The sequence below is a fragment of the Stegostoma tigrinum genome, chromosome X (assembly GCF_030684315.1).
Source record: "Stegostoma tigrinum isolate sSteTig4 chromosome X, sSteTig4.hap1, whole genome shotgun sequence".
Classification (NCBI taxonomy): domain Eukaryota; kingdom Metazoa; phylum Chordata; class Chondrichthyes; order Orectolobiformes; family Stegostomatidae; genus Stegostoma; species Stegostoma tigrinum.
The window spans coordinates 11191148-11215541 of record NC_081404.1 but is presented as its reverse complement, the minus strand read 5'-3'; the positions used below and the strand labels follow the sequence as shown (position 1 = coordinate 11215541).

The following is a 24394-nucleotide window of genomic DNA, read 5'->3' as shown; positions in this document are numbered from 1 at the left end:
GTATTAAACAAACAAACAAACAAAACAATCTACTGGGGTTAAAGGCAGTTAAGTCCCCGACCCCTGGGTTTGCATCCTAGGATCCAAAAATAGCTTCAGAGATAGTGGCTAGATTAGTTGCAATTTTCCAAAAGTTTTTGGATTCTGGAGAAGTACCTGAGGATTGGAAAACTGCTAATGTGACCCTTCTTCAAAAAGAGGGAGACAAAAAGCAGATAACTATAGGCTGATTAGCTGAACATCTATTGTGGGAAAAGTATTGGAATTAATTATTTAGGAAGTAATAGCAAAACGTTTGGGAAATCATAACCTAATGCAACAGAGTCAGCATGGTTTCATGGAAGGGAAACAGTGTCTGATTTATTACAGGTTTGAGGAAGTCTCAACCAGAGTGGATCGAGGGGAAGCGGGAGATGTGTTGTATTAGGACTACCACAACTCTTTGCCACAAAGAGCTGTGGGGCAAGAGTACTTGTTGATATTTAAGTCTGAGATAGATGAAATCCTGACCAGTAGGGGAATCAAAGGTTAAGGAGAAATGGCAGGACAGTTGATGTGAAGAATCTCACATCAGTCACTATCCTGTTGAATGGCGGAGCTGGCTTAATTGGGGAGATTTTGTTCCTTCTAATTCCCAAGGGATTTGAAGCAGAAACTAAGATCAGCAGCACAGGGCCCTAGTTTCTCTTCCAGAGCCATGTTTTCCAGCAGTTAAAAGCAAATAAAAAAAAAAACTTAACTGCTTCAAAGTTTTGCTTGGCTTCCCAACCTACATACCCCATTCTCCCCAACCCCCCAACAAACAAGATGCTTGACTTGCTATAATTAGCAGGTGGATCACAGCCCACATTAAACTATTGGCCATATGTTGCCTGCTCCCCTGGTGGGGGAAAACCCTGTTTAACCCATAAAGTGTCCAAACAGTTTAATATCTTCCAGTTTTTCACACTGTCCACAAATATAGATTTGTAGTCTCAATGCAAGATTCGTCTCAAAACCCTACTAAATTTCTGCTTGTTCAAACACATTGCTCAAAGTGATCTCGTTGGCTGAATGCAAAACGTAAGAGAGAGATTGAAGATGTGAATCCTGCCTGCATTTTGCGCTGGTACTGGAACTATGAGATCAGGAAAATAAGTCAGGCAATACTGCTACCAGGTATATTGTGCTGCTATCAACATACCTTCCAAGAAAGAGATCTTCCAAGAAATGAAAGCAAGCCAGCCTCCTCTCGGTCTATAGGTGCACTGTTTGGAACAAAGTGACCCATACCATCAAACAGTGCCAAATGATCTACAGCTTCAATATGTTTAACTTTACAATTTTTTGGGGAATGCGGGAGCAATTCTTAATCCAGTAAATGGAATGCTGTAACTCCCCCTTACACATATGTAGCCAATTATTAAATCATCAGGTATACCATCTTAAAAAAAAAATCAGCATTTTTCACATACATTTGGAATTCTGGAAATAGCTCAGTTAAATTGATGCAGCTTAAAATTATACTCAACTCCTTCCCTCCCTAGACAGTGAATGCACAATATGCCATGAGTAGGACAGGAAGAAGAGCAAGCTCAGTAAAAGTACACAACTGTGGAAGACAGCAACTTTCATGTACCTCCTTTAATCTCGTAGACTTTATTCACTATTCATTGTGTGGTCTTGACGAATTAGGAGTAGTGCTATCACTTCCACAAATCTGACCCCAAGCATTCAGACACTAACAAAACAAAAAGACAAGTTGAAATTGAATGTCTTTTTTCCCCCCTCCTGTGCTACTCAGCCAAATCAGATGAATACTGTTACCTATCTTCTTAGAATTGATTCAGACATCAGCTATGTCCTTCACATTCTTTAAAAACAATGGGTGCTCATGAGGAGTGAAGCTGTGAATCTCAGGAAAAGGAAATAGATCAACATTGCTGGTGGTCGATCCTTTTACCCTGCTGACGGTTACAGCAAAACGAGAGGGGACTGCACTCATGTCTTTCCACTCTCAGGACAAACATCATTACTTTTCCATCATTTTAAATAAAATTGAACATCTTTTGCATCAATAGTTTTTCATGGCCTAAAATTTCACCTCTTTCAATTTGCGTTGGTCTCTTCTCAAATGTTTCCACATATAATGTTCTTTTCATGTCCTTCTGTGTTTCAGTGAATAATCTTTTGTACAAATATCATTCAGTAGCATGACAATCATTCAACTTTAACTCCACCTCTGCAATTCAAGGACCTGTTATTCCCCTCTTCACCCCTTAACTTTATTAAAATGCTCACTTCTAGTTAGTTTTCAGTTCTGAAAACTTCTATGAGCACAAAACATTAACTTGGCTTTCTACTTGACTTTCTTGATCTTTCCAAATTTCCAGCATATTTTGTTATTGCAAGTTTCTAATTTTTTGTGGTTTCATCTCTCTTTATTTGAGCACTTCAAAAGATATTTGTTGCTTAGAAGAAAACTCAATAGTTTTGAGTTTAAGCCAAAAAATATTAACACCACAGTACTAGGCGTTCCCAGTTTTTCCTACATTTGCTTTACAATTATCAGCAATGCTACTCTGAGTTCATGTGCCATGCAATTTGTATCCTGCTACTTTAAGTTTATTCTGGCAACTTGTCTTTCACCAAATCTATAATAAGTGTTTGTCAGTCCAGACTGTTTTGATCAGTCAGTTTAAGGGGTGCAGGGTTATTTATATATAAACTGTCTGAAGAATTTGAACATGGGCTCCCATGAGATGGGTGGTGCATGGTGCCAGGTGTGTAGTACGAGTTTTTATAAAAAAAGACAAACATTCATTCATGGCATGTGAGCTTCTTTGACTGAGCCAGATTTATTGTCCATCTCCAGTTGGGCTTGAAACACTCCTGACCATTTGGGTGTAGGCTGACACGCAATGTTAGGGAAGAGGTTCAAAGTTAGGAATGGTGAGGAGCCTGGAGGGGAGCTTGCAGTTGGTGGTCTTCTTATGTATCTGCCACCTTTGCCCTTCTGGATGAAAGAGTGGTTTTCAGCTTGGAAGATGCTCTCTAAAGAACCTATGAGAAGTTCTGCAATGCATCTTGCAGACAATACATACTGCGGCTACTGAGCAGCAGTGGTGAAGGAGGTTGATGTTTACAATGTGGTGTCAATCAAGCAGATTGCTTTGTCAACCTTTATAAGTGTTGGAGCTGCACTCATCCAGGCACGCGGGAAGCATTCTATCATACCTTTGGATTGTGAACATGCTTTGGGGACACAGGGGTCAAGTTTCTCACTGCAGCATTTCTAGGCTGTAGCCTTCCTTTGTAGCCACAGTACTTACGTGGCTCGTCTGGTTCAGTTTCTGGTCAATGGTAACCCCCAGGATGCCGATAGTGGAGATTCAGTAATAGTAATTATCATAACTGTAACAAGGTCAGCCAGTTGAACTTCACAGAATACGAGTTACCTAATTAGGTCTATTAATCTGATCCAATCAGGGATCCCTGGCTAAAAGAAAAAAAGGGGAGTGTCAGGGATACTGACCGAGTTGAATCCGAGAAGGCTGTATTAAATTCATGGACCGTTCATGTGTTATTTAAAGGGTGACTTGGTGACAGGATATCAGACTCTCTGCGGTTATTTCACTGGTGATGAGAGGCAACCACGATCCTGAAGAAACTCGCTCGCAAGTCGGCTTTGAGTTGGAGTAAGCATTTCTTACAAGTTATTTAGGAAGTTTGGTTGGTTTGGATCTAGCTATCAAAGCCTAAGCCCAGAATGCAGAAAGAATGTATTTTCCAGACAAATTACGTTACTTTTCATCTGCTACAATGAGTAATTCTTCTGCCGGCCTGTAGAGCTGCAACTTTTTGGGTTTGTGGATTTTGGGAAGGAGAAAGAAGCGGGCAGTGCAGGGTTGGGGAACAATGAGGTTGGAGGCGGTGGGTGGGAGGTCGCGGATGGTTTGGTGCTCGGAGGTGGGGTCATGATCCAGAGAGCAGTAGAAGGGGGTGTCAGAGATGGCATCTGGCCTCAGCAATGCAGAGGTCAGTGCGCCATACTACAACTGCGCCTCCCTTGTCCACGGGTATTATGGTGGGTCCAGTTTGGGTGATGGAGTGGTGAAGGAGGGTGAAACGGCATCATGAATGCCGATCTCCAACACAAGACTCCAGAGCAAGATCATTGGTCCAAGAGGCCCTACATGGCTAAGAGGCATGAGCGATGTGACGTCAGGGCCAGTGACGTATAAAGCTCGGGCAGGTGCGACACCGTCCTGAACTAGTATGTGGGCTGTATGAAACCTTCAAATTTGCAAATTGTGCAGGAGCAAATCATGTGGCACAGTGCTTAGCACTGCTGCCGGCAGCACCAGAGATGTGGGTTTGATTCCACCCTGAGGCCACTGCGTGTGGCGTTTGCACGTTCTGCTGGTGTCTGAGTGGGTTTCCTCCGGGTGCTCCAGTTCCCCCTCACTGTCCAAAGATGTGCAGGCTCAGTGGATTAGCCATGGGAAATGTAGTGTTACAGGGATACAGCAGCGCTGGTTCTGGGTGGGATGCTCTTCAGAGGATTGGTGTGGACTCAATGGGCCAAAATGACCTGCTTCTGCACTGTGGCGAATCTATGCCCCATCCCTCAGAACAATCAAAGACTGCCAGAACCTGTAGATTCACCCTCTCCGTCAAGCCTTCCTGAGTCCTCAGAATCAGAAGATGGACATGATAGATGTAGCCACCTTGGCACCTGTGCCAGAGGAAGAGAGAAATTCTATTGAGAGGCTCTTAGTGCAAGGAGGTGGAATCCTGTGTGTTACATGCTATCCATATTAGAAGCCAATTCAGAGGAACCTGACCCAGTGCTAAAACACCCCAGGAATGTCTCAGAGGAGGAGGAGGAGGATCGGTCTATGCCCACGTACTCAAGAGGGATATAATGATGGTATTAAGGCCAACAGCTCACAGAATGAGTTCCCTGATTGGATCAGATTAACAGCCTCAATCAGGGAGCCCTAGCTGACAGATAAAGGAGACAGTGTCAGAGATACTGACACTCTGACAGCTGACTCTGAAGAGGCAGCCCTACAGTTAAGGTCTGTGTGTGTAAATAAAGGGGGATTTGGTGACAGGATACCAGCCTCTTATGGAGTTATTTTATTAACGTCACTGACTATCAAGAAGCAGTGGTTAGATTTTGCTCTTCCTGAATATGGTCATTGTCTAGTATTGTGTATGGCTGTTACTGGTGTTTTGTCAACCCAAGCCTGGATATTTTCCAGGTCCTGTTGCAATTGGATATGAACTGCTTCATTAAAAGATGGTTAGAGTGCGTGAGGCACATATGGCTGCTCACAGTTGGTGGTGACAAAGCTAGAGAAAAATCAGAACAGAAGGGGAATTCAAAAGTTACTCTGGCTGGCAAAACAGTTTCCACGAGGGATGGAATGGGGGCTGCAAGACTGGGAAGCCATGAGAAGTGGAGCTGGCATGGAAAGGGGAAGACAGGATGATGAAATTGGTCAAGGGTTTCAAAAATGTCATGGTACAACTTACTATTCAAAGGTTATTCTGTGTTAAAAAGGCTTCCTTAAATTAGAAAGAAAAGTTTTTAATAAAAAGCTTAAAGGTAAATTAATATCAGTTGAATCACATTTTCAAAAAGGCCTTTCTCCTCCAGTGTTTCTACAGTGATTCCAATGGGCATAATTGCACTGCATAAAGACTCAAAAGAAGAAAGTTATAACGTTGCAGAAAAATAAACTTGAATCCTAAGGACGTTGCTGTGGTACAAGATTACATAGAAGCTGTATTCGTCCATGATGAATACTGAAACAGCCAATTAAAACAGGCAAATTTTCAAATGTTTATTTCCTCAAACAATGTTGTAAACCTGCCTTTTCAACTCAAATAAGCAATTTCCAATTTGACTATCATACTTCTGGTTATAAAAAGTCACAAGACCAGATTCCTAAAAAAGATAAACATAAATTTTATTAAGCCTGTTTTTACTTATTGGTAAATAGCAGATGCAAATCGGCTGAGAAAGTTAAGTGTCTGATGAAACAACAACTAGAAATACAATATTTAAAGGAAATACTGCTGCTAATATTAACTTGACTGCAAATTTCTTGCAGGTTGCTGCTGTTCCTGAAAAGAAACTATAGCTTCAGCTAAAACATCCAAGAAGCTCATGGAGAACTTGTGGGAGAACACTCAGCATTGCCAAATGATTGTGAAGCGAGCAATCCCAATGACAAATATGTTGCATTCTCAATGGGTTGAGTTTCTGTTCAGTATATTTATCTAGTTTTAACTTATTGGCTGCTCTTTAAAACCATTTACAACATATAAGCAATTTTTTAAAAAAAAGCTTCAACTAATATTCCTATACCAAGCCCATCCTGATACAACACTGCAAGTTTTTCCAAAGAATAGAAAAGGGAATTATTCAAACTTACAAACCAAATTCTGTAACATTATGCAATGTATTCTTGTTAAACATTAGTTAATATTCAAAACCAGGGAAACCAATAATTTTCCTCGAATATACATATAATTAAAGTGAGCTGTTTGACTCTGAAAGGAGGAAGTCGGATTTAAACTCTTGAAAAAAAATGGAGTTAAAAAAATTATCATCTCCAAGAAGCTTTTTAAGTATCAGCTCCTGTGAGGTTGAGAAATTGTGGGGGGGAAATAAAACCACTACTGTACGTGGAAGTTACTTGTTTTAAAAAAAATGGCATTTAGAGCATTTCTCTTGACCAGATTTCTCAAGTGTTTTGCAGCCCTTGAGACTTCTGAAGTGTAGTCACTGTTTTAACGTAGGAAGTGTGGCAGCAAATAGCAAGCTCCAATAAACAGCAATGCAGTCATGACCAGATAATCATCTTTTTGTGATCCCGATTGAGGGATAAATATTGGTCAGAATGCCAGAGAGAACTCACTTATTCCTATATGAAATAGCATCATGGGATCTTTTCACTTCCACCCAATTACCAAGCTTTTGTTTAACATATAACAAAATTTCTACCTGCGTCAGGCATTAGGCTAGAATTATTTGGCTAACACTGATACAACAAGGGGAAAAAAAAATTGTGCTAAACAATAACAACTTACCTTCCAATCTAAATTTCAGAAGAAATAGTAATCTGCTGTTGAAAATGAAAGTGCAAGGGCAAAGCACAATCTGCCGTTACACTCAACATGATACCATTTCCCAAGAATATCAATAAGAGATTATGATAGGAAACATCTGGTACTTAAAAAGGTAAAATTATTTATAGTTTGGAGTCTGTGCAACAAAATATGGAATAGTGTATCAATTATTCTAGTTACAAAATGGAAGACTGACATTTGCAGGGAAAGAAAATATTTTGAAAAAAAATTCCTATTAATGGATAGGGAATGGTGGAGTTTTAAAAAAAAAGTAAAAAAGGAATGTCAACCTGTTCACAGAATTTCCTCGAACAGGCCTCTAACAAGACAAGGCTAATTCGGTCATGCCCACAAGCAAAAAATGCAAAAGAAAACTTCTGCACTCAGCTCAGCTCTACAGCAGCCACTGCTGCCTCAAGGTTTGTAACCTACAATTTGGAAAGCCCTATATTTATGTGTACATGCAAGTCAAACGGTCAATATCACAGACCAAATAATGCTTCATCCAATACCTCGGCACAGGTTTGGAGATAGTAAGGACTGTAGATGCTGGAAGACAATTCAATATAGATATGAAGCTGGTAAAACACAGCAGGAAAGTCAATGATTTGGCCTGAAACATTGACATTCCTGCTCCTCGGATGCTGTCTGACCTGCTGTGCTCTTCCTGCTTCACATCAATTGACTTAGGCACACGTTTGATTCAGTAGAAAAAAAAAGTCAACTTGGGAGATAAATCACACACAATGACTTCTGTAGCATTCGTCATCGCTACAACAGGAGGAGCCCCAGCAGAGACTTGGGAACAAAAATCAAATTGCTGGAGAAACCTCAGCAAATCTGGCAGCATCTGTGGAGAGAAAGTTTCAAGTCAGTGACCCTTCAGAATTTGACTGCCCACTGACTTTGACTGGAATTTTATATCTCCGCGCCCCAACTACCGTCACCTCCTTCCAACTCTCAAAGACATCCACTCCGAGCAAAGTATAGCTCCTCTGAAGTGAAGCACATTGTCAATAGCTTTGTCCACACATTTATTATCTGTATTTAGTTTTGACAGGAGGGGTTAACAAGTTATTTAGGTAAGACATCACAACTGGCCATGTCCCAGTATCTACCTGCATCCTCTTATAGTAGGGATCTTGTGTGCAAATTAAGAATAAAAGCAAGATAACAAAGTGTGGAGCTGGATGAACACAGCAGGTGAAGCAGCATCTCAGGAGCACAAAAGCTGACGTTTCGGGCCCAGGATGAAGGGTCTAGGCCCGAACCGTCAGCTTTTGTGCTCCTGAGATGCTGCTTGGCCTGCTGTGTTCATCCAGCTCCACACTTTGTTATCTCAGATTCTTCAGCATCTGCAGTTCCCATTATCAAGAATAAAAGCAACTTCTTCCTCACTAGCCCAGTGGCACAATTAAAAGACAGCAGTCAAGGTCAGTTGTTTTCTCGGTATAAAGGGTCACACAACTTGGAGCCTTCCTGGTCTATAGAATGGAACTATTGGAGAATGAGAAAATTGAACATTTTCAATGAAAGCTGAGAACTTCTTTGTAACATACTAACAGGCAAGCTGTTTATAAGAAAGCCACTTGAAGGTTCCGTCTGGACTTAATTTTATAGCTTCATTTAAAAACCATGATAAATTCTTGCGTCTCAAAAAAAACCGTCATGAGCATTTGATAATTCTTAATTTCAAAATGCTAGAAAACCTTTACTTCCCTCTTGATCTTGATAACAAAGATGATTCTTTAATAGGAATACAATTCCACAGAATTCACTCGTTCAGCAAATAGCCTTGTTCATGTAAAAGTCTGACAGTGAATGCTGGCGGGGGGGGGGGGGGTGCAGAAATCAAGCTGACCAAGATGATGCCCTAACAATGGAATAGGCACCAAATACATAGAAATTATTACATTAAGCGTGGTCAAAAACCACTAGCAACCTTCTGAATATGTTCAATGACTTACCGCCACAGTAATTGAACTAAAAGAATAAAATTTATGATGTATCAAAGCAAATTTAACTCTGACAGCTGACTTATCCAGTATTACCATCAGCGAGGATCATGTCACTACCACCTTCAAAACAGCAAAAAGGGAAGGGCAGCAAAGCTCATATCACAATTTTAAAAAGCTGGTAGAGGAACAAGGAGGGGCAATATAAAGTGAGGACAGCATTGTAAGGAGCACAGGGACCAGGAGGAGTGCTGCCGTCAGTTAGAGGGAGGATGGCAGGGGGGTGGTAGGGCACGTTCAGAAGGCAGACAGATCCTGGGTTTTAATCAATAGGACATAAATAAAACTAAGAATACCACAATAAACCTGTATATAAAACACTGGTTGAGGCTGAGCCAATGTACAATGTACACCACAATTTAGTGTGGACACAAAAGCATTAGATAGGGTGCAGAAAAAATTCAGGAGAATGTTTCAGGGATGGGGAAGCTTGGGGGCTGTTCTTCTTCCAGGAAACTTAAAATAGTTTGATAAGAGCCATTAAAAATCATGAGGGATCTGGAAAGATTAGATGTAGAGAGAAACTGTTCCAATTTGTCACAGGACTATGAACCAGGGGAGATGGCAAGAACTGCTGATGCTAGAGTCAGAGTCTAACACAGTATGGAGTTGGAGGAACACAGGACAGGGAGTCTACGTTTTTGGTCAGGGCCCATCTTTGGAACTGGGGTGGTGGGCGGGGGGGGGGGGGAAGCTAGGAAATAAATAGTGAGGCGGAGTGGGGCTGGGGAAGGTGGGTGGAATGGTGATAGCTGAGTGCAGGTAGGGATTGGTCAGTGGGAGGAGTGGGGCGGATAGGTGAGGGAAGAAGATGGACAAGTCATGTCATGTCAAGAAGGTGGGGATGAGAAGGTGGTTTGGGCATGGAATGAGGCAGGTTAGGAAAATACTACATGCCTGAACATAGAATTCACCCAAAAAAAAAAGGAATGAGCATAGGTGGTGTTGCTCCTCCAGTTTGCATGCGGCATCGCTATGTTACTGGAGAAGGCCCAGGGTGGGCATCTCACCTAGAGTGTGTGGAAGGGGGAGCTAAGATGGCTGGTGACCAGAAGGTGTCGTCAATTAAAAATTGCCAATTAATCAGAGCACAGATGGTCCACAAAATGGTTGGAGTCTGCGCACGGTCTCACCAATGTAGAGGCGGCCACAGAGAGAGCAACAAATACAGTAGACCAGTTTGGAGGATATACAAAGTGAACTCCTGCCCGACATTGGAAAGTTTGCCTCCATCCAAGGCCCAAAGCAAAGGGTGGTGTCGCGCGTCCTGCGGTTGCAGGGGGATTAATGGGGAGAGTGGAGCGGAGATGAGGGAACCGCAAAGTGAACAGTCCCTACAAAATGGCAGATAGGCGTGGGGAGGGAAGGGTTAGATCATAAGTGGCAGAGGATGATATGCTGGATGCGGGAGGTTGGAGGAGTGGTATGTGAGGACCAGAGAGATTCTGTCTAAGTTTTTGTTGGGGGGTGTTGAGGGCAGAAGTGCAGGAAATGCAAGAGATGCATTTGAGGGCATTTTTGATCACTGGGAAGGGGGAAATTGCGGTCCTTGAAATAGGAGAACCACAGGACACCGATTTTAAAAAAACAGGTGACTGAAACAAAAATGTAGGAATAACGAGTGGAACAGCACTTTTAAAAAAAAAATTACACAGCAAGTGGACAGGATCTGGACTGCACCATTTGGCAGGATGTTCAAGACAGGTTCAAAAAGCAATTGAGAGCTGGAACAAACACAATGGATTGAATAGCTTCCTTCTGTGTTGCAACCATTCTATTATTCTATGCCAAAAGTACACCTCTTACCTGAAATATAACCACGACCATTGCAGTCTTCTAAGTCCATTTTCAAAGTGCTGTGCTAGAAGTATATTAAAAAAAAGAAAAAGTTATACATCTGTTCTCTACATCAATGGGGTCTCAAACTTCCATGTATTAACTGCAGAAGCTTCAGCTATCAACCTCACCCCAAAAAAAAAATTCCAGAGAAAAAGAAGTGACATTGCTGAACTCCTGGTCATTGTATTTTAAATCACCATGTTGCTGATCTTTCTGTATCCAGTTCAACTTGCAAGTAAAATTTGGGAAAATAATCTTCATCCAGAAGTCCAACAGCACATTTTTCTCCCCCCCACTTCATGAGGCAACATGAGAACTTAAGGACATCCCAAGTATTCTTTAATTGTTGAACAATGCTAATCCATTTGCCTTAGAGAAAAGAGACACATACTTTTGGAAACTTTAAATACAAGAAAGGAGCTCAGGAGAAAAAAAAGCCCACCGAAAAAATAGAATGAGTATTTCTCTAGCTAATGTAACTCGTCGCACATATCTTTGAGAAGAAATGTGTATAGCAATTCAAAGCCTCTACACCACAAGCATTTTATGCAAACACCAGGAACATTGTACTCTAATTCACCATCATGTTCAAGGGTAACTAGGGATGGTGGCCCAGCCAGTGACACACATCTCGCAAATGAATAAAAAGCGACGACAATAGGTATGCAGTTAAAATGAAGTGCTCTAAAATGAAAATATTCTGTAGCTTTCGTACGTTTAAAAGCTAGCTGTCCTAAAAAATAAAATCAATTACTTCATCACTTCAGATGCAACCACTTTGAAACTCATTTTGCCATTTTAAAAAAATTCCCTGCAGTCTCTGTGGTGTAGATACACTCACAGCTCTAAGGAAGGAGTTTCTGGAGCAAAACTTGAACCAACCACCTTCTGACTCAGGAGGGGAGGGTCGGGTCTTATCAACTGAACACCCAATATATTAAATAAAGGATTATACAACAAGTAACACAGGGCTACCAGCAACCATGGATTGGATATCAATGCCAGTACAGCATCGGCAGAAAAGCATAATAATGTTACTTCAAGCAACTAACATGACAAATGCACAAAATGCATTCATGTTCAAAGCTATGCAATCACCAAGTGATTCAGGATTGAAATATAAAGTTTATAGCACCCTATAAAGTAGGCACTGTATGGTTTAAGATTTTGTTTTTGTATCTACACAAAACTAAGATTTACAAACAAATATAAAAACTATTAATCAAAAAGAAATAAAATCAAGGCTTGGCTATTTAACACTGCGAAATTTAAAATCTGACGTAAAATTTGAAATCACATGCAGATCCCAGATGTATAAACTAAATACTAAATACCTCATTCAACAAGTTTAACACATAGCCCAGACAGCACAAGCTTCCGGATTTTTGTCTTTTTATAAAATACCTACAAGCACTTTTTTTTAAAATACCTAAAACTGAAGTATTTAATTGAGAGACAATAGAAAAATTAGAGACATAACTCAACTGATGAAGTCTTTAAAAAAAAACCTATTAATTCACATCAGGTATGAGTCTTTTAAAATAGAAACCACAGAGACAGTAAGGAAGTGAACAGTAACCAATAAATTTAGTTGAAATAACAGCAATTCTTTTGAAAGTATTGATATTACCTGACAATTACAATTCAAACTAATAATTGCCAACAGAAACTCTGAGAAAATCATGTCTTGTTTGGTAGAATGTGAAACTAACTTTGTATCTCTAAATAACCCAAAGTAAATTCCTTTGATCAAATTATGGAATATGTAGAAGCTCTGATCAAAAAAAGGTCAGAGATGTCAACTTTACAGGCAACAGTAAAGTAGAACATATTTTTCCAAGAATTTGAAACCTGTCAAGGAAAGATTGTGTACTTACAGGGTGAATGCTGGGATTCAACATCATGTGCACTCTCTCGTTGCTGGTGTGGTGCAATGGAGACTTCTAGATTTTCTTGCTATGTGCTGTGTAGTTGCTTTGAATGCAACAAGTGACTTTGCAATGAAGGAAATGGACTATAATAACAGTTGAATGGCAAAGCAGATTTTGACGTAATCAATGGCTGCTCTCTGACTCATTCACTATCCAGCTTTTCAAGTTAGAAATTACTAGGCACAACAGAAGCATGCACTTTGGTATAAAAGATGATGTGGCTCTCCAATAAATTGGAAATGCTTTAGCTATTTTGAAAAAAAAGCAATATTCAAAAGGGCAATGAAACATTTAGAAATACGAGTGCTAGTTAGTTTAAAAAAAGCCTCCAATATTTTCCCCCTCTATGGGCCATAAGCATCACACAATCACCCTAACCTTCCAAGGGAGAAGTGGGTAATGTATTTCAGAAGAGATCTGCAAATGCCACTTCGAAGGCACCTCCTCAGCACTTCTTATCAAGAACTGAAGTGGAACCATTACCTTTTTCTTCCCACTTCTAACAGTGGTTTGCCTCCATTTAGCATTTTATCCCAATAGTAAAAAGATCGAAGACTATGGGGAGGAATTATGTACAAAAATACTTTTTTCCTTCTAATCAAACGTAGGTCTTCCGATGGAATTATTGTAACCTTAGAAGAAACATGATAGCATATGTTTCTTGATTAAAGCATGAAGACATCACGAAACTCATCAGTTGCCAGCTCTGAATGGCAATCTAAGTGTACAATTGCCCTGACTGTGCAGGATAAACCAGTAATTATCAGAAAAACAAAAACAGAATTTTAATCGAAAATGACTAATATGAATGAAAAATGTTAGTTTGTCACAATAAATACAAGCTTCAAATCTCATCTCCTAACCATTACCATTCCCAAGACCATACACATCCACTTGTAACACATCCTGCCAAAAATACTGCAATCCTCAACTAAAAATTTTCAACACCATTACCCCAAAATTTCCCTCTTTTCTAGGCTCCTCAGCTCCTTTTCAAAGAATCCAACTCTTCCAAACTATTGTTGCTTACATCCCTTACATCCACATGATTGAATGCCCTCAAACTTTCACTAGATGCTATATCCCTGTGCTCATTTAAAAAACATCTCCATCACCTCAGCACAGTGCATTTCCACAGTTTTCTCCAATCCTTTCTTTACAATCTTTCCATTCTGAAATTCTGTGCCTCGATTACATCAGTCTATGACAAATCTCACTTGATGGCATGTTAATCTGTTCATTTTATTGTTTAGTTTCTTGCCAACCTTTAAATCAGCCTCCTTGAATTCTAATCAACTTTGAGTGTTTAAATACTGTTGTTTGGTCTTTACTCACTCATTTAGCAACTGGAATGCTTGCACTTAAATGATCACTGAAATAAAAAGAGATTATTGCTACACGCTTAGAAAAAAACTCAAGTTTGGGAAGAGCCAGCAGTTCAAAGGAAGATCATGTTTAGCCAAATTATTGGCGGTGTTTGAATTAGTAACACATGCTGTGGATCAAAAAGGGAGTCTGAGGACTGATTCTATTTGGATTTCCTGAAGACATTTGATAAAGATGCCACATTGAAGGACACGTAGAACACAAAAGCTCACGGTGTGGAGACATCAGCACAGATAGAAGATTGACCGAGGAGGTGAGGTGAAGATTGGAGTGAGCAGGTAAAAATCTTGCAGATGGGAGAATAGTTTGGGAAAATGTGAAGTGGTTCACTTTAGCAGGAAGAATACGAAGCAGAGTATTACTTAAATGAAAAAACAATTGCAGAATTCTGAATTGCAGAAGGTGTTCTCCTTGAGGAGTCACAAAAAACTAGTATGCAGGTACATCATGTAATGAGATGCAATTCTTTATTACGAGAGGAATTGAATATAAAAAAGGATGTCATGCTTCTGCTACGCACAGCATTGGTCAGAGCATACCTTTAATACTATATGCGGTTCTGGTCTCCTTATTGGAGGAAAGATTAAAGCATTGGAAGGCCATGCAGAAGCAGTTTACTAGTTTGATACCTAGCATGAGCAGATTGGCTCAGGAGGATAGGACAGACGTGCTGGGCTTGTTTCCACAGTAGAGTAGATGAAGAAGTGACTTGATTGAAGTGTATAACATCCTGAATGGTTTTAACAAGGTGGGCAAGAAAAGGGTGCTTACTCTTGCTTGGTGGGGCGGTGCCAGAAGACAGATTTGAATTAGGGGTAACTGCTTTAAAATTAGTGGTCACCCTGTTAGAAGAAAGGTTGAGAGAATTTCTTTTCTCTCAGAAGGTTGAGAGCCTTCTGAAATAGCGCTCCAAAGTTGGTGGAGGTGGGGTCACAAATATTTTTAAAAACAGACGTTGATCCATCTTGTTCGGCAAGGAAAACAGAGGGCTATCAGAGAGAGCCAGAAATTGGATTTTGAAACAAACAGATCAGCCACAAACGGGTTATCGAATGGCAAGGCAGGTTCAAGGGCTGATTGTGTTTCTGCACCTATTGCACATGCTTGCATAATTGATAAATTAACCGGAGTTTCATCATACCTTGTGCTATCTAAAGGCAAGTCCTTGACTTGTGGTCTGATGCACATCAGAATTTTATTCTTCTTAGTTTTGCAAAGTGGTGGCTTTCTATCGTCTTCCACACTCCAGTTTATGACAATGAAGTACGTCCCTAACCTGAATCACTTGCTAACCACACGAACTAAAAACATCCCTCTTATTGTGCTCCCATTCAAATAAGTAGAATCTTTCACATGAAGAATTACATAAATCAAATGGAAGCGATACTTGGAAACTTACAATATTGTTTTGCTCAATTCCCTATTTTGAAAACAAAATGGTCAATTTAAAGCAAACTTGTTGGATCACCACTCAACTACTTTACCGTCTGGCATTCCACATCAATTAGTAGAAAAAGACTGGACTCAAAAATGTCTACATAAATGAATAAAAACAGCTTCACTTTGAATAGCACTAAGTTTTTAAAAACCTAAAAGATAATGATCAACTATCCTATAAAACCTATTGTGGGCGGCACAGAGGCTCAGCGGTTAGCAGCCTCACAGCGCAAGGGACCCAGGTTCGATTTCAGCCTCAGGCAACCGTCTGTGCAAACTCCGCACATTCTCCCTGTGTCTGCGTGTGTTTCCTCCGGGTGCTCCGGTTTTCTCCCACAGTCCAAAGACGTGCAAGCTAGGTGGATTGGCCATGCTAAATTGCCTGTAGTGTTCAGGGGTGTGTGGGTTATAGGGGGATGGGTCTGGGTGGGATGCTCCAAAAGGCAGTGTGGACTTGGGCCAAAGGGCCTGTTTCCACACTGTAGGGAATCTAATCTAAATCTAAAACAATTCATGGAAACCACTTTTGTCATTGGCCAGATTCCCTTAAGCTTCAGGTTTTTTTGCAACATATGAAAAAGGACAATTTGAATTGTTTACATTTGCGGTTCCAAACACCATAAATGTAGGGGATAATTAGAACTATTGGAGATTATGTAGTGTTACAATTTCAGTAGATACTAAAAAAACGTGTTTAAAACAGATTTAAACTTCTTATTAACTCCTGAAAGATTGGCACTTCAAAAAAAGTTTCCTGTAGTAAATCACCAAAGGCACTATTGAAATAAAGCCTAATTTCTTTTAGTGGGCTACTTTTACTTCAAATTACCGAGTGGAACATTCTCCTATCATTCACATCACCCATCACACTCTCCACAGGATTATAGTCCTTCTAACTAGTAGCCCACAGCTGCCGCCCAGTTTTCAATGGGTTCTTGTATTCCCACTGGGTGGGACTTCAAAATGACCATCACCAAACTCAGGAAAGTGTCTTTGAATGCTTCTTTAAATTCACCACTAGCAGTAAAAAGTTTGTTTCAATAATTTTCACACCTGGACTTCTCTCTGTAAAAGTTGCAGGGTGCATCCCATTATTAGAGATGGCCTCCATCCCAAATCCAGCACACAAGATCCAAGGAGCCTTTTCACTCTCTCGATCACACAGAGCTTCTGCTGTCCATCTTTGATCATTATTATTTTGGGAAGTTTGTAACTTAATTTCAAAGTAGTTTCTTGTGTCCTATTTCCAGTGATGACTCACAGCACAACTATTTACAACTCACTCCCTATGACCACCCTGCTGGGACTTTGAAAGCCTTGGAATCTACTCATTGCAAAAGTAGATGCTGTTGCAGTTATTTCCAAGCATAAATAGTTGCCCCTTGTCCATAAAAAGGAATGCAAGCCTTACTTTGACCTCTGACAATCAAAGCACTTAGACTTAAGCATTTAAAACGGACATTTTCCTCGTTACTATCAGTTTACGGGAAGGGACACTTGACCCAAAACATTAAATCTGATTTAATCTCAACACTTGCTGCCAGACCTGCTGAGCTTTTCCAGTAATTTCTATTTTTGTCTCCAAGTCAGACTGGGATGTCTGAGCGGAGCAAAAGAGCTGGATTGAAGGGTCTGTTTCCATGCTGTATGGCTCCATGACTAATACTTCGCTTAAAAAAAAGGGTTAGATCTCGCTGATTTTATTTCCCTATTCTGCTGAAGAATGGGAAAAGAGATGCATATACATCATACGTGAGACATCAGTACAGCACACACAACTTGCATGCAAATTCTTGAAATATGAACAGACAAAATAGCAGATGGAGACCATTTGGCACCTTCAACCTACTCTACTATTCAATAAGATCAATGCTGGTCTGTTTGTATTTTGAGTTCCACATTCCCATCTACCCCAATAACATTTGATTCTCTTGCCTGAGATGAATCGTCTTAAAAATATTTAAGATCCCATCTCAATGGCCTTGAGGGAGAGAGTGTTCTGAAGTCTCACAATCCGCCAGACAGAAAAATAAAAATCTAGAAGGCAACCCCCAATTCTGAAATAGCTCCCCAAGTTCTAGACTCACCCATGAGAGGAAGCATCCATTCCATATTCATGTCATAACCATTCAGGATCTTACATACATCAATCAAGTCATTTTACTAAATGCTATTGGGATCAAGGCCGGCCTGTCAACCTTTTGAGAGAAGGTAACCTGCTCATTCAAGGTATAAAGCTAGTAAATTTCCTCTGAACCACCAACATAGTTACAACCTTCCTTAAACAAAGGAGACTAGAATTGCACACAGAGAGGTGGTCTTACCAATGCCCTACATGACCAAAACATTAACATCCTTACTTTAATGCTCCATGCCTCTCATAAATCAACTTGATTTATGCCCAGCCCTGTCCATCACACAAGCCAATCTTACATCCATTAACTATGTCTATACTTCTTGCTGCCTCAAAAAGGCAGCCAACATAATCAAAGATCACTCCCACCCCATCTCTTCCAACCTCTTCCGTCAGGCAGAAGATATAAAAACTTAAACATATATACATACATACATACTGTACGCAAAACAAACTTTTCACTGTACCTAGGTTAATGTGACAATAATAAACCAAATCAAAATCTGTCTGCAACCTCCTCATATCTTCACAACCTATCCCCTTTATCACAGTCATAGAATTCCTACAGTGTGGAAGCAGGCCATTCTACCCGTCGAGTCCACACTGACGTTCCAAAGAGCATCCCACCCAGATCCATCCCCTTACCCGATCCCTGTAACCCTGCATTTCCCATGGCTAATCCACCTAGCCTGCACATCCCTGGACACTATGGGCAATTTAGCACGGCCAAACCACCTAGCCCACACATCTAACAAGCACCCAACATTTCTTCTTAGAGACTCTGTCCCACATTGTGGTTAATGTTAGGAGGACTTGTAGACCACCTACAAGTGGTTCTTTCCCTATTCCTCTGCTCCACCTAAACTGCTTTTACATACTGATTGATTCTAGCAATGTCATATCTGTTACACAAAATGTCATCCTTGATTAACAGTGTTACTCCTCCTCCTCCTTTACCTAGCATCCTGTTCTTTAAAGGTCATAGGTACCTCAACATTCAACACCTCTGCGTCCTACAACGGTGCCTTTAAGATATATAAATGATAGATAGTATTTATTTACTTCAATGGGCACTTCTTAAATAAACTTGCTATGAATTCAGACGTACAGCTCTTAAGCTTTGTAACATCTGGTCTTGTTAGCATTCCTAGTTTTCTTTTGTCTGCCCCTTCCTGCCATTCGGGCCCTCATTTCCCATATTACAATTTTCCTCTCTTACCCTGTCTCCACTGTTTGATACATTACACCTTTCCACATTTAATAGTCAGGCAGAGACTAAGTTTAAAACTCTTCTGTACTTTGCTAGGTACAAGGTTCATAAGAACGCCACATGGCTCAGGTGTAGACTATTCCACAGGTACAGCCGCACTTTCTCCAGAGTTGGTGCCAGTGGCCCACAGACCAGAACCACTTCTCACACCAGTCTCTAAACCATATATTCACTTCTAATTTTATTGTACCGTGTCAATTTGCACATGGCACAGGTAATCATCATTGGAGGTTCTTCTTTATTTTGTGTCTAGCCCCTCATACCTCTCTTCACAGAAGCTCTTTGAGTTTTTCCTATGTTGTTGGTACCTACATGGACCATTACCACTGTATCCTCCCCCTCCACTGCAAGTTACTTTCCAGCCCTGAGCAGATGTCTCATACCATGACACTGGGCAGCCAGAGTTGTCTAGACTCTTACTTTTTGCTGCAGAGATAATAGGGTCAAATCCTCCTGACATACATTCCTTGTCCTTCCACCCATTTGAATGGCTTCCTGTATCACAGTGCCATAGTCAGTTTGCTGATCCACCCTCTGACCCTGCTTTCAACTAAACAGGCCGAGAACCTCAAACCTATTGAGCAACTGCAGAGTCTGACAATCCTATACTCCTGCCCATAAGCCCGCAACTCCTCCCCTCGCTTATCCACATCTTCCTGACCCTGATCAGTGACCACAGATCTTCTGATTTGATCTGAAGTGTTATGACTATCTCAGAGTACAAAAACTAAAAAGTAACTTTCCGCTTCCCTGATGTTTCAGTGTCTGTAGCTTAGCCTCCAGCTCAACTTCAAACAAGCACTGTAAACATGCTCACCCTAGATCATAAAGGCATCCAAAAACTCTCCCATACTACAACTTTGATATATCACTTGCCCTGCCATCTTCATTTAGTTTTAATAAATTAAATTCATTTAATGTTATTCATTTCTTTATACAGTGCCTGTTTTAACTTTACCACCAACTTATGTATTACGAGGGTACATACGGGGCCCTGATGTTTCCTTAAAAGATGCAATATATTTTAGTTCAACCTTGCCAAAATCCAGGTTTTCACTCATCTCCCAATGTATCAGAGGCACAGCGAAGGAGCTAAATTAGCAAAAAAAAATGACATATACTTCACAGCTCTTGCATAAAACATTTTTAAATTTCTAAAGCACTTATTTGAAAAGCTGCCAAAAAAACGGTCATCATTTATTAGTATAAAAATACTATTACAGTTAGAATTGAAATTTTCCATGTTCATCCTATTAAATTGTATTCAGACTGAAGTGATGGTAATTGTTGTGCCCCTTGGGTTACTTTTTACAGCGAAAAACATGTCAGTCACACAATGTTGAACAATCCACTGTAACTTGGGAGGCCAGCTGGGGTAGAACCAGTTGTAGAATGGAACTGCACATCTTTGGACCATTTAGAATAGAGAGCTGGAAATATATTAAGAGATCACCTGTTGTTCCTTTCTATAATTCACAGATCAAAAAAAAATCTAACTTAGGAAAGTTCTTGTGCTTTTCACAGAGCAAGCAATTTCTCTTTTGAAAGCCACAGAAAGATATTCAATCTTTAAATCTGCAGCTTTTTGGCTGACACAGTTTAAATGTCAACTTCACCACACCATGGTTACTTCAAGCTTGCTGCACGCCACCAAGTTCTGGCTGGGGAAGTTCCATGTAAAATCTACTTTTGCTCATTTAAATTGAACTTGTTCTATAAAGAATACTGGACAAACAATATTCTAAAAGTTCAGAATAATGGCACAAATCATTATCATGTTTTGTGTAAACAAACATCAGAAATTTGTTTCAGATAATAGGAACATGGTGGTTGACACTGTCACATACCAACTACATATCCAAGCATTCCTATTCTAATGTACAGAAATGCTTAAATTGTAAATGCTTTTTTTCCCCTTATCGCATTTAAATTAATGCACTTTTGCATATTCTGGAGGGGGAAAAAAAAAGCCTTGTTATGCCAGTCACACTGCAATCTGATATACCTTTGGCACTGTTTCACTATCACACTTACACACAGGAATTACCAAATAACTTCTTGAATAAATTGTACCTGCAAGAAAGTGCACGTCAGTCAGTTGCACCTCAGTTAATTCTCAATCATCATGAAGTGAACATTATTTTTTCCCCCCTCAGTGCACTGTTTCCAACATACACTAAAAATGTTGTAAAAATCTGTGAACTACAAAAACAAGTGACTGTAAAAGTAATTGTCACAGTTTGACTATTTGTAAAGTTGCAACAGCATCATGTTGAACAGTACTTATTCCCCTATTCTCATCTCCGTCTACTGAAGTTGCAAACTTGCTTTTCAGGTATTTCATAGAACTTCAAATCAAACACACATTTATTTTAAAGAGCATTTAAAAACCTTACATTTATACTGAGTTCTATACATAGTAAACATCCTTTCAGGAGCTCTTCAGAAGAGGTAGGCACATCAAAAAAAAAACAGGAAAATGGGGCGTGAGGAGTTGGTGAGCAAAGAGAAGAACATGATAAGTCAAAAAGAACCATTGATGAAACTAAAAACAAAAAAAAAAGGAAAAAACACAGATCTTTCGTAAGTTAAATGAAAATCTTAACACATTGAGACTCTTAAATCTAACTCAACACACTGTACACAGATTTTAAGAATATACTACCCACCCCCACCACCCCACAATCCCAAGAAATGTTGACAGGCAGTACTGCCAAAGCTCTGAAGAGAAAACTAAAACAAAACAGATACTAAAAAGATCCAAAGTCATTTTCACGATTAAAAGTTATATTGAAGCTGAGCAGTTATTTCAGCAATTGAAACTTGATCATGGTTCATGTAAATCTACTACAAACAGCAAAAATAAAACTCAATTAGGACTGAAATTTCTTCTCAACTTGTTTTTGAGAAAATTAGTCTGTTCAATTTCTGACAGGCAGCAGGATCCAAGAACAAATGTTAACCAGTAAAAGCCTGCATTTGCACACTGTTTAAAATCTTAAACCCACATCAAATCCCATCATTAAGTGATTTTTTTTTAAAGAAGTGTCTAAAGCAACACAGAATTAAACAGAACAACAAAGCAACGGTTCAGTTTATGTGAAGCAAGAGCAGAGTAAAAATCTCTACGTGCCCCTGCATGGGGGTGGGGGAAAGCATTCAAAATTTCTTGTTTCGGTTCAGTTGCTGTGCAAAGTTAAAAGTTAAAGTTAAAACTGTTAAAAGTACAAACGCATGGATGTTAAATGAGTCAGCTCCAAGACACACTTTGAGAGCCTAGACGAATTAACAGCCACTTAGCAGGACACTGAAGAGCTGCTGTTAATGTGACTGGTGCAACTGCACACCATCTTCAAAACAGACAGAGCGAAGTAAACACACTGTGGGCACAACAGGGAGGGAGTAAAGAGATAACAAAGCGGAAAGTAAAGGACAGTTTAAAAAGTTTCATATCAGTGTTCTCATGTCAGATTCAGACAGCCTTGCATTCATGCTGTCAAATCCAGTTTCTGCTCACCACTGATAAAACTTGTGGAGCCAGTTTTACTTGTACCTACAATTCCACCAGGAGTGCATTAAAATCAGATTGGGGAAAAAAAACCCAGAAGTCAGCTAGGTCTTCTAGGATTGACTTAGAAAACCAATATTCAAGACCCCACAGGCCATCACTTTACACTTTTAACTGAAAGATCCACACCTGCTTTCTTAAATTCCTCTTTCTTCTAGTAGTGATATTAGCTTCCATTTGCAGCACTTAAAACTGTTTTCAGAATAAATAAGCATCCAGGTATACAAAAATACAATCTTAACAGTGCAAGCATAAATGAACATCATCCCTAAATCAACTAAGTCCTCTCTACCATCCTGGAATGCATTTGTCTTTGTAATGTTTTGGAATGGGGTGGCTGGCAGTGAGGAGGGGAGAGAGGAAAACAGTGCAATGAAAATATTTAATAGCTAGAGAAAATAACATTGCAAGCACCTGACCCAAAGTTTTCATATTTAATGGTTATAGGTGTTAGGTTCAATGGGATCAGGTCTGCAATGTGAATGTTAAGTGGCAATTCAGAGGGCAAAAAAAAGGAACGAGGTGAGCGATATGATTTCTGCTGAAACCTTCAGGCAGTCAAGCTCAAATCACATTCAGAAATGCAGTTATGACGCTGATGGGAGAAGTGCACCAGAAATCACGCTTCACTACTCCACAGGGCATACTAAAAAATGTAGATGGTTAAACTAATCACCAAAATGGTCAATTTGTTTCTCTATCACTTATACTGAACAAAAATAGACGCCAAGATTTCAACACTCAATAATATCTACTTTATTAAGAATGTTTTTAAATAAATAGTGAACTAATTACCAACTAAGTTACTATGCAGACTTAAACTATATCCTCTTAACCTCTCACATATATACTCATACATAGACAAGACAGCTCTGCAGACATATTACAGGAGGGAAATAAAAAGGGAAGAAAAAAAATCCGTGAATCTAGAGTCCAACTAAAAAAGGATAGAATGAGCTGGTGTCTCTCAGCTCCTTCAGTTTCTTCCTGTCAACTAGGCCAAATTGCTTTCAGCCACAGTGATGGAAGATAACCAGTCTGGGTGGAAGGTCTGTTAGACCCAAGTCTTTGGTTTGACTTAACAATTCAACTTTCAGTGCTGGCGAGGAAATCAAAAACATGGATTTCAGAAACTTTCTCTGATTCCCATAAAATGCTTTAGAAAATCTCTCTTCCCCTGGTTTCTTTTAACCAATTGAACAAGAGCAATTCCAACTGCCAACAGATCCCAAGTCTGTGGCAAAATAGAAACAAAAGTCCAGATGCTGTTGTCCATGTACTAAGTATACATTCTAAAATTTCTCTTCAAGTTTGTCATGCATTAAGGCCATAAAAACAAACTCTTCTTAAAAAGATTGAAATGGACTCCTTTTCCAAAATTACTGCTTTTCTAGTAAACAGCAAGTAAGGCACAGTCCTGCTTGACATTTGACTTTTCATTTCTAAGAAATGACATGATAAATCTATCTTCAATCCAGTAATGACCACTTCTTTCCACCCCCTCCATTCCTCAAAATCAATACATACATATTTAATTAACTATTTCAGCTCAGAATCATAATACTGAGGAAGGCCAATCAATTCATTGGGTCTGAGCTATCCAATTAGATGCATTTCTGCCTTCTTTCTTCATGGTCCCACAAACGCTTCCCATTTAAGTCTTCATCCAATTTCATTTTTCATTATCTT

At 39.8% G+C, this 24394-nt stretch overlaps 1 protein-coding gene across 7 annotated transcripts in view; it reads right to left on the bottom strand.

Annotated features, from left to right (window-relative positions):
• ikzf4 (IKAROS family zinc finger 4) overlaps nucleotides 1-24394 on the bottom strand; it is a 187109-nt gene that overhangs the window by 108478 nt on the left and 54237 nt on the right. For all 7 annotated transcript variants that reach the window (XR_007246696.2, XR_007246694.2, XR_007246695.2 and 4 more), the window contains one exon: nucleotides 10947-11001. Coding sequence is in view for 4 of the 7 variants with exons in the window: in XM_059643389.1 (XP_059499372.1) it covers nucleotides 10947-10986 (40 nt within the window). In the remaining 3 variants the exon portion in view is untranslated. The remainder of the gene's footprint in view (nucleotides 1-10946; nucleotides 11002-24394) is intronic.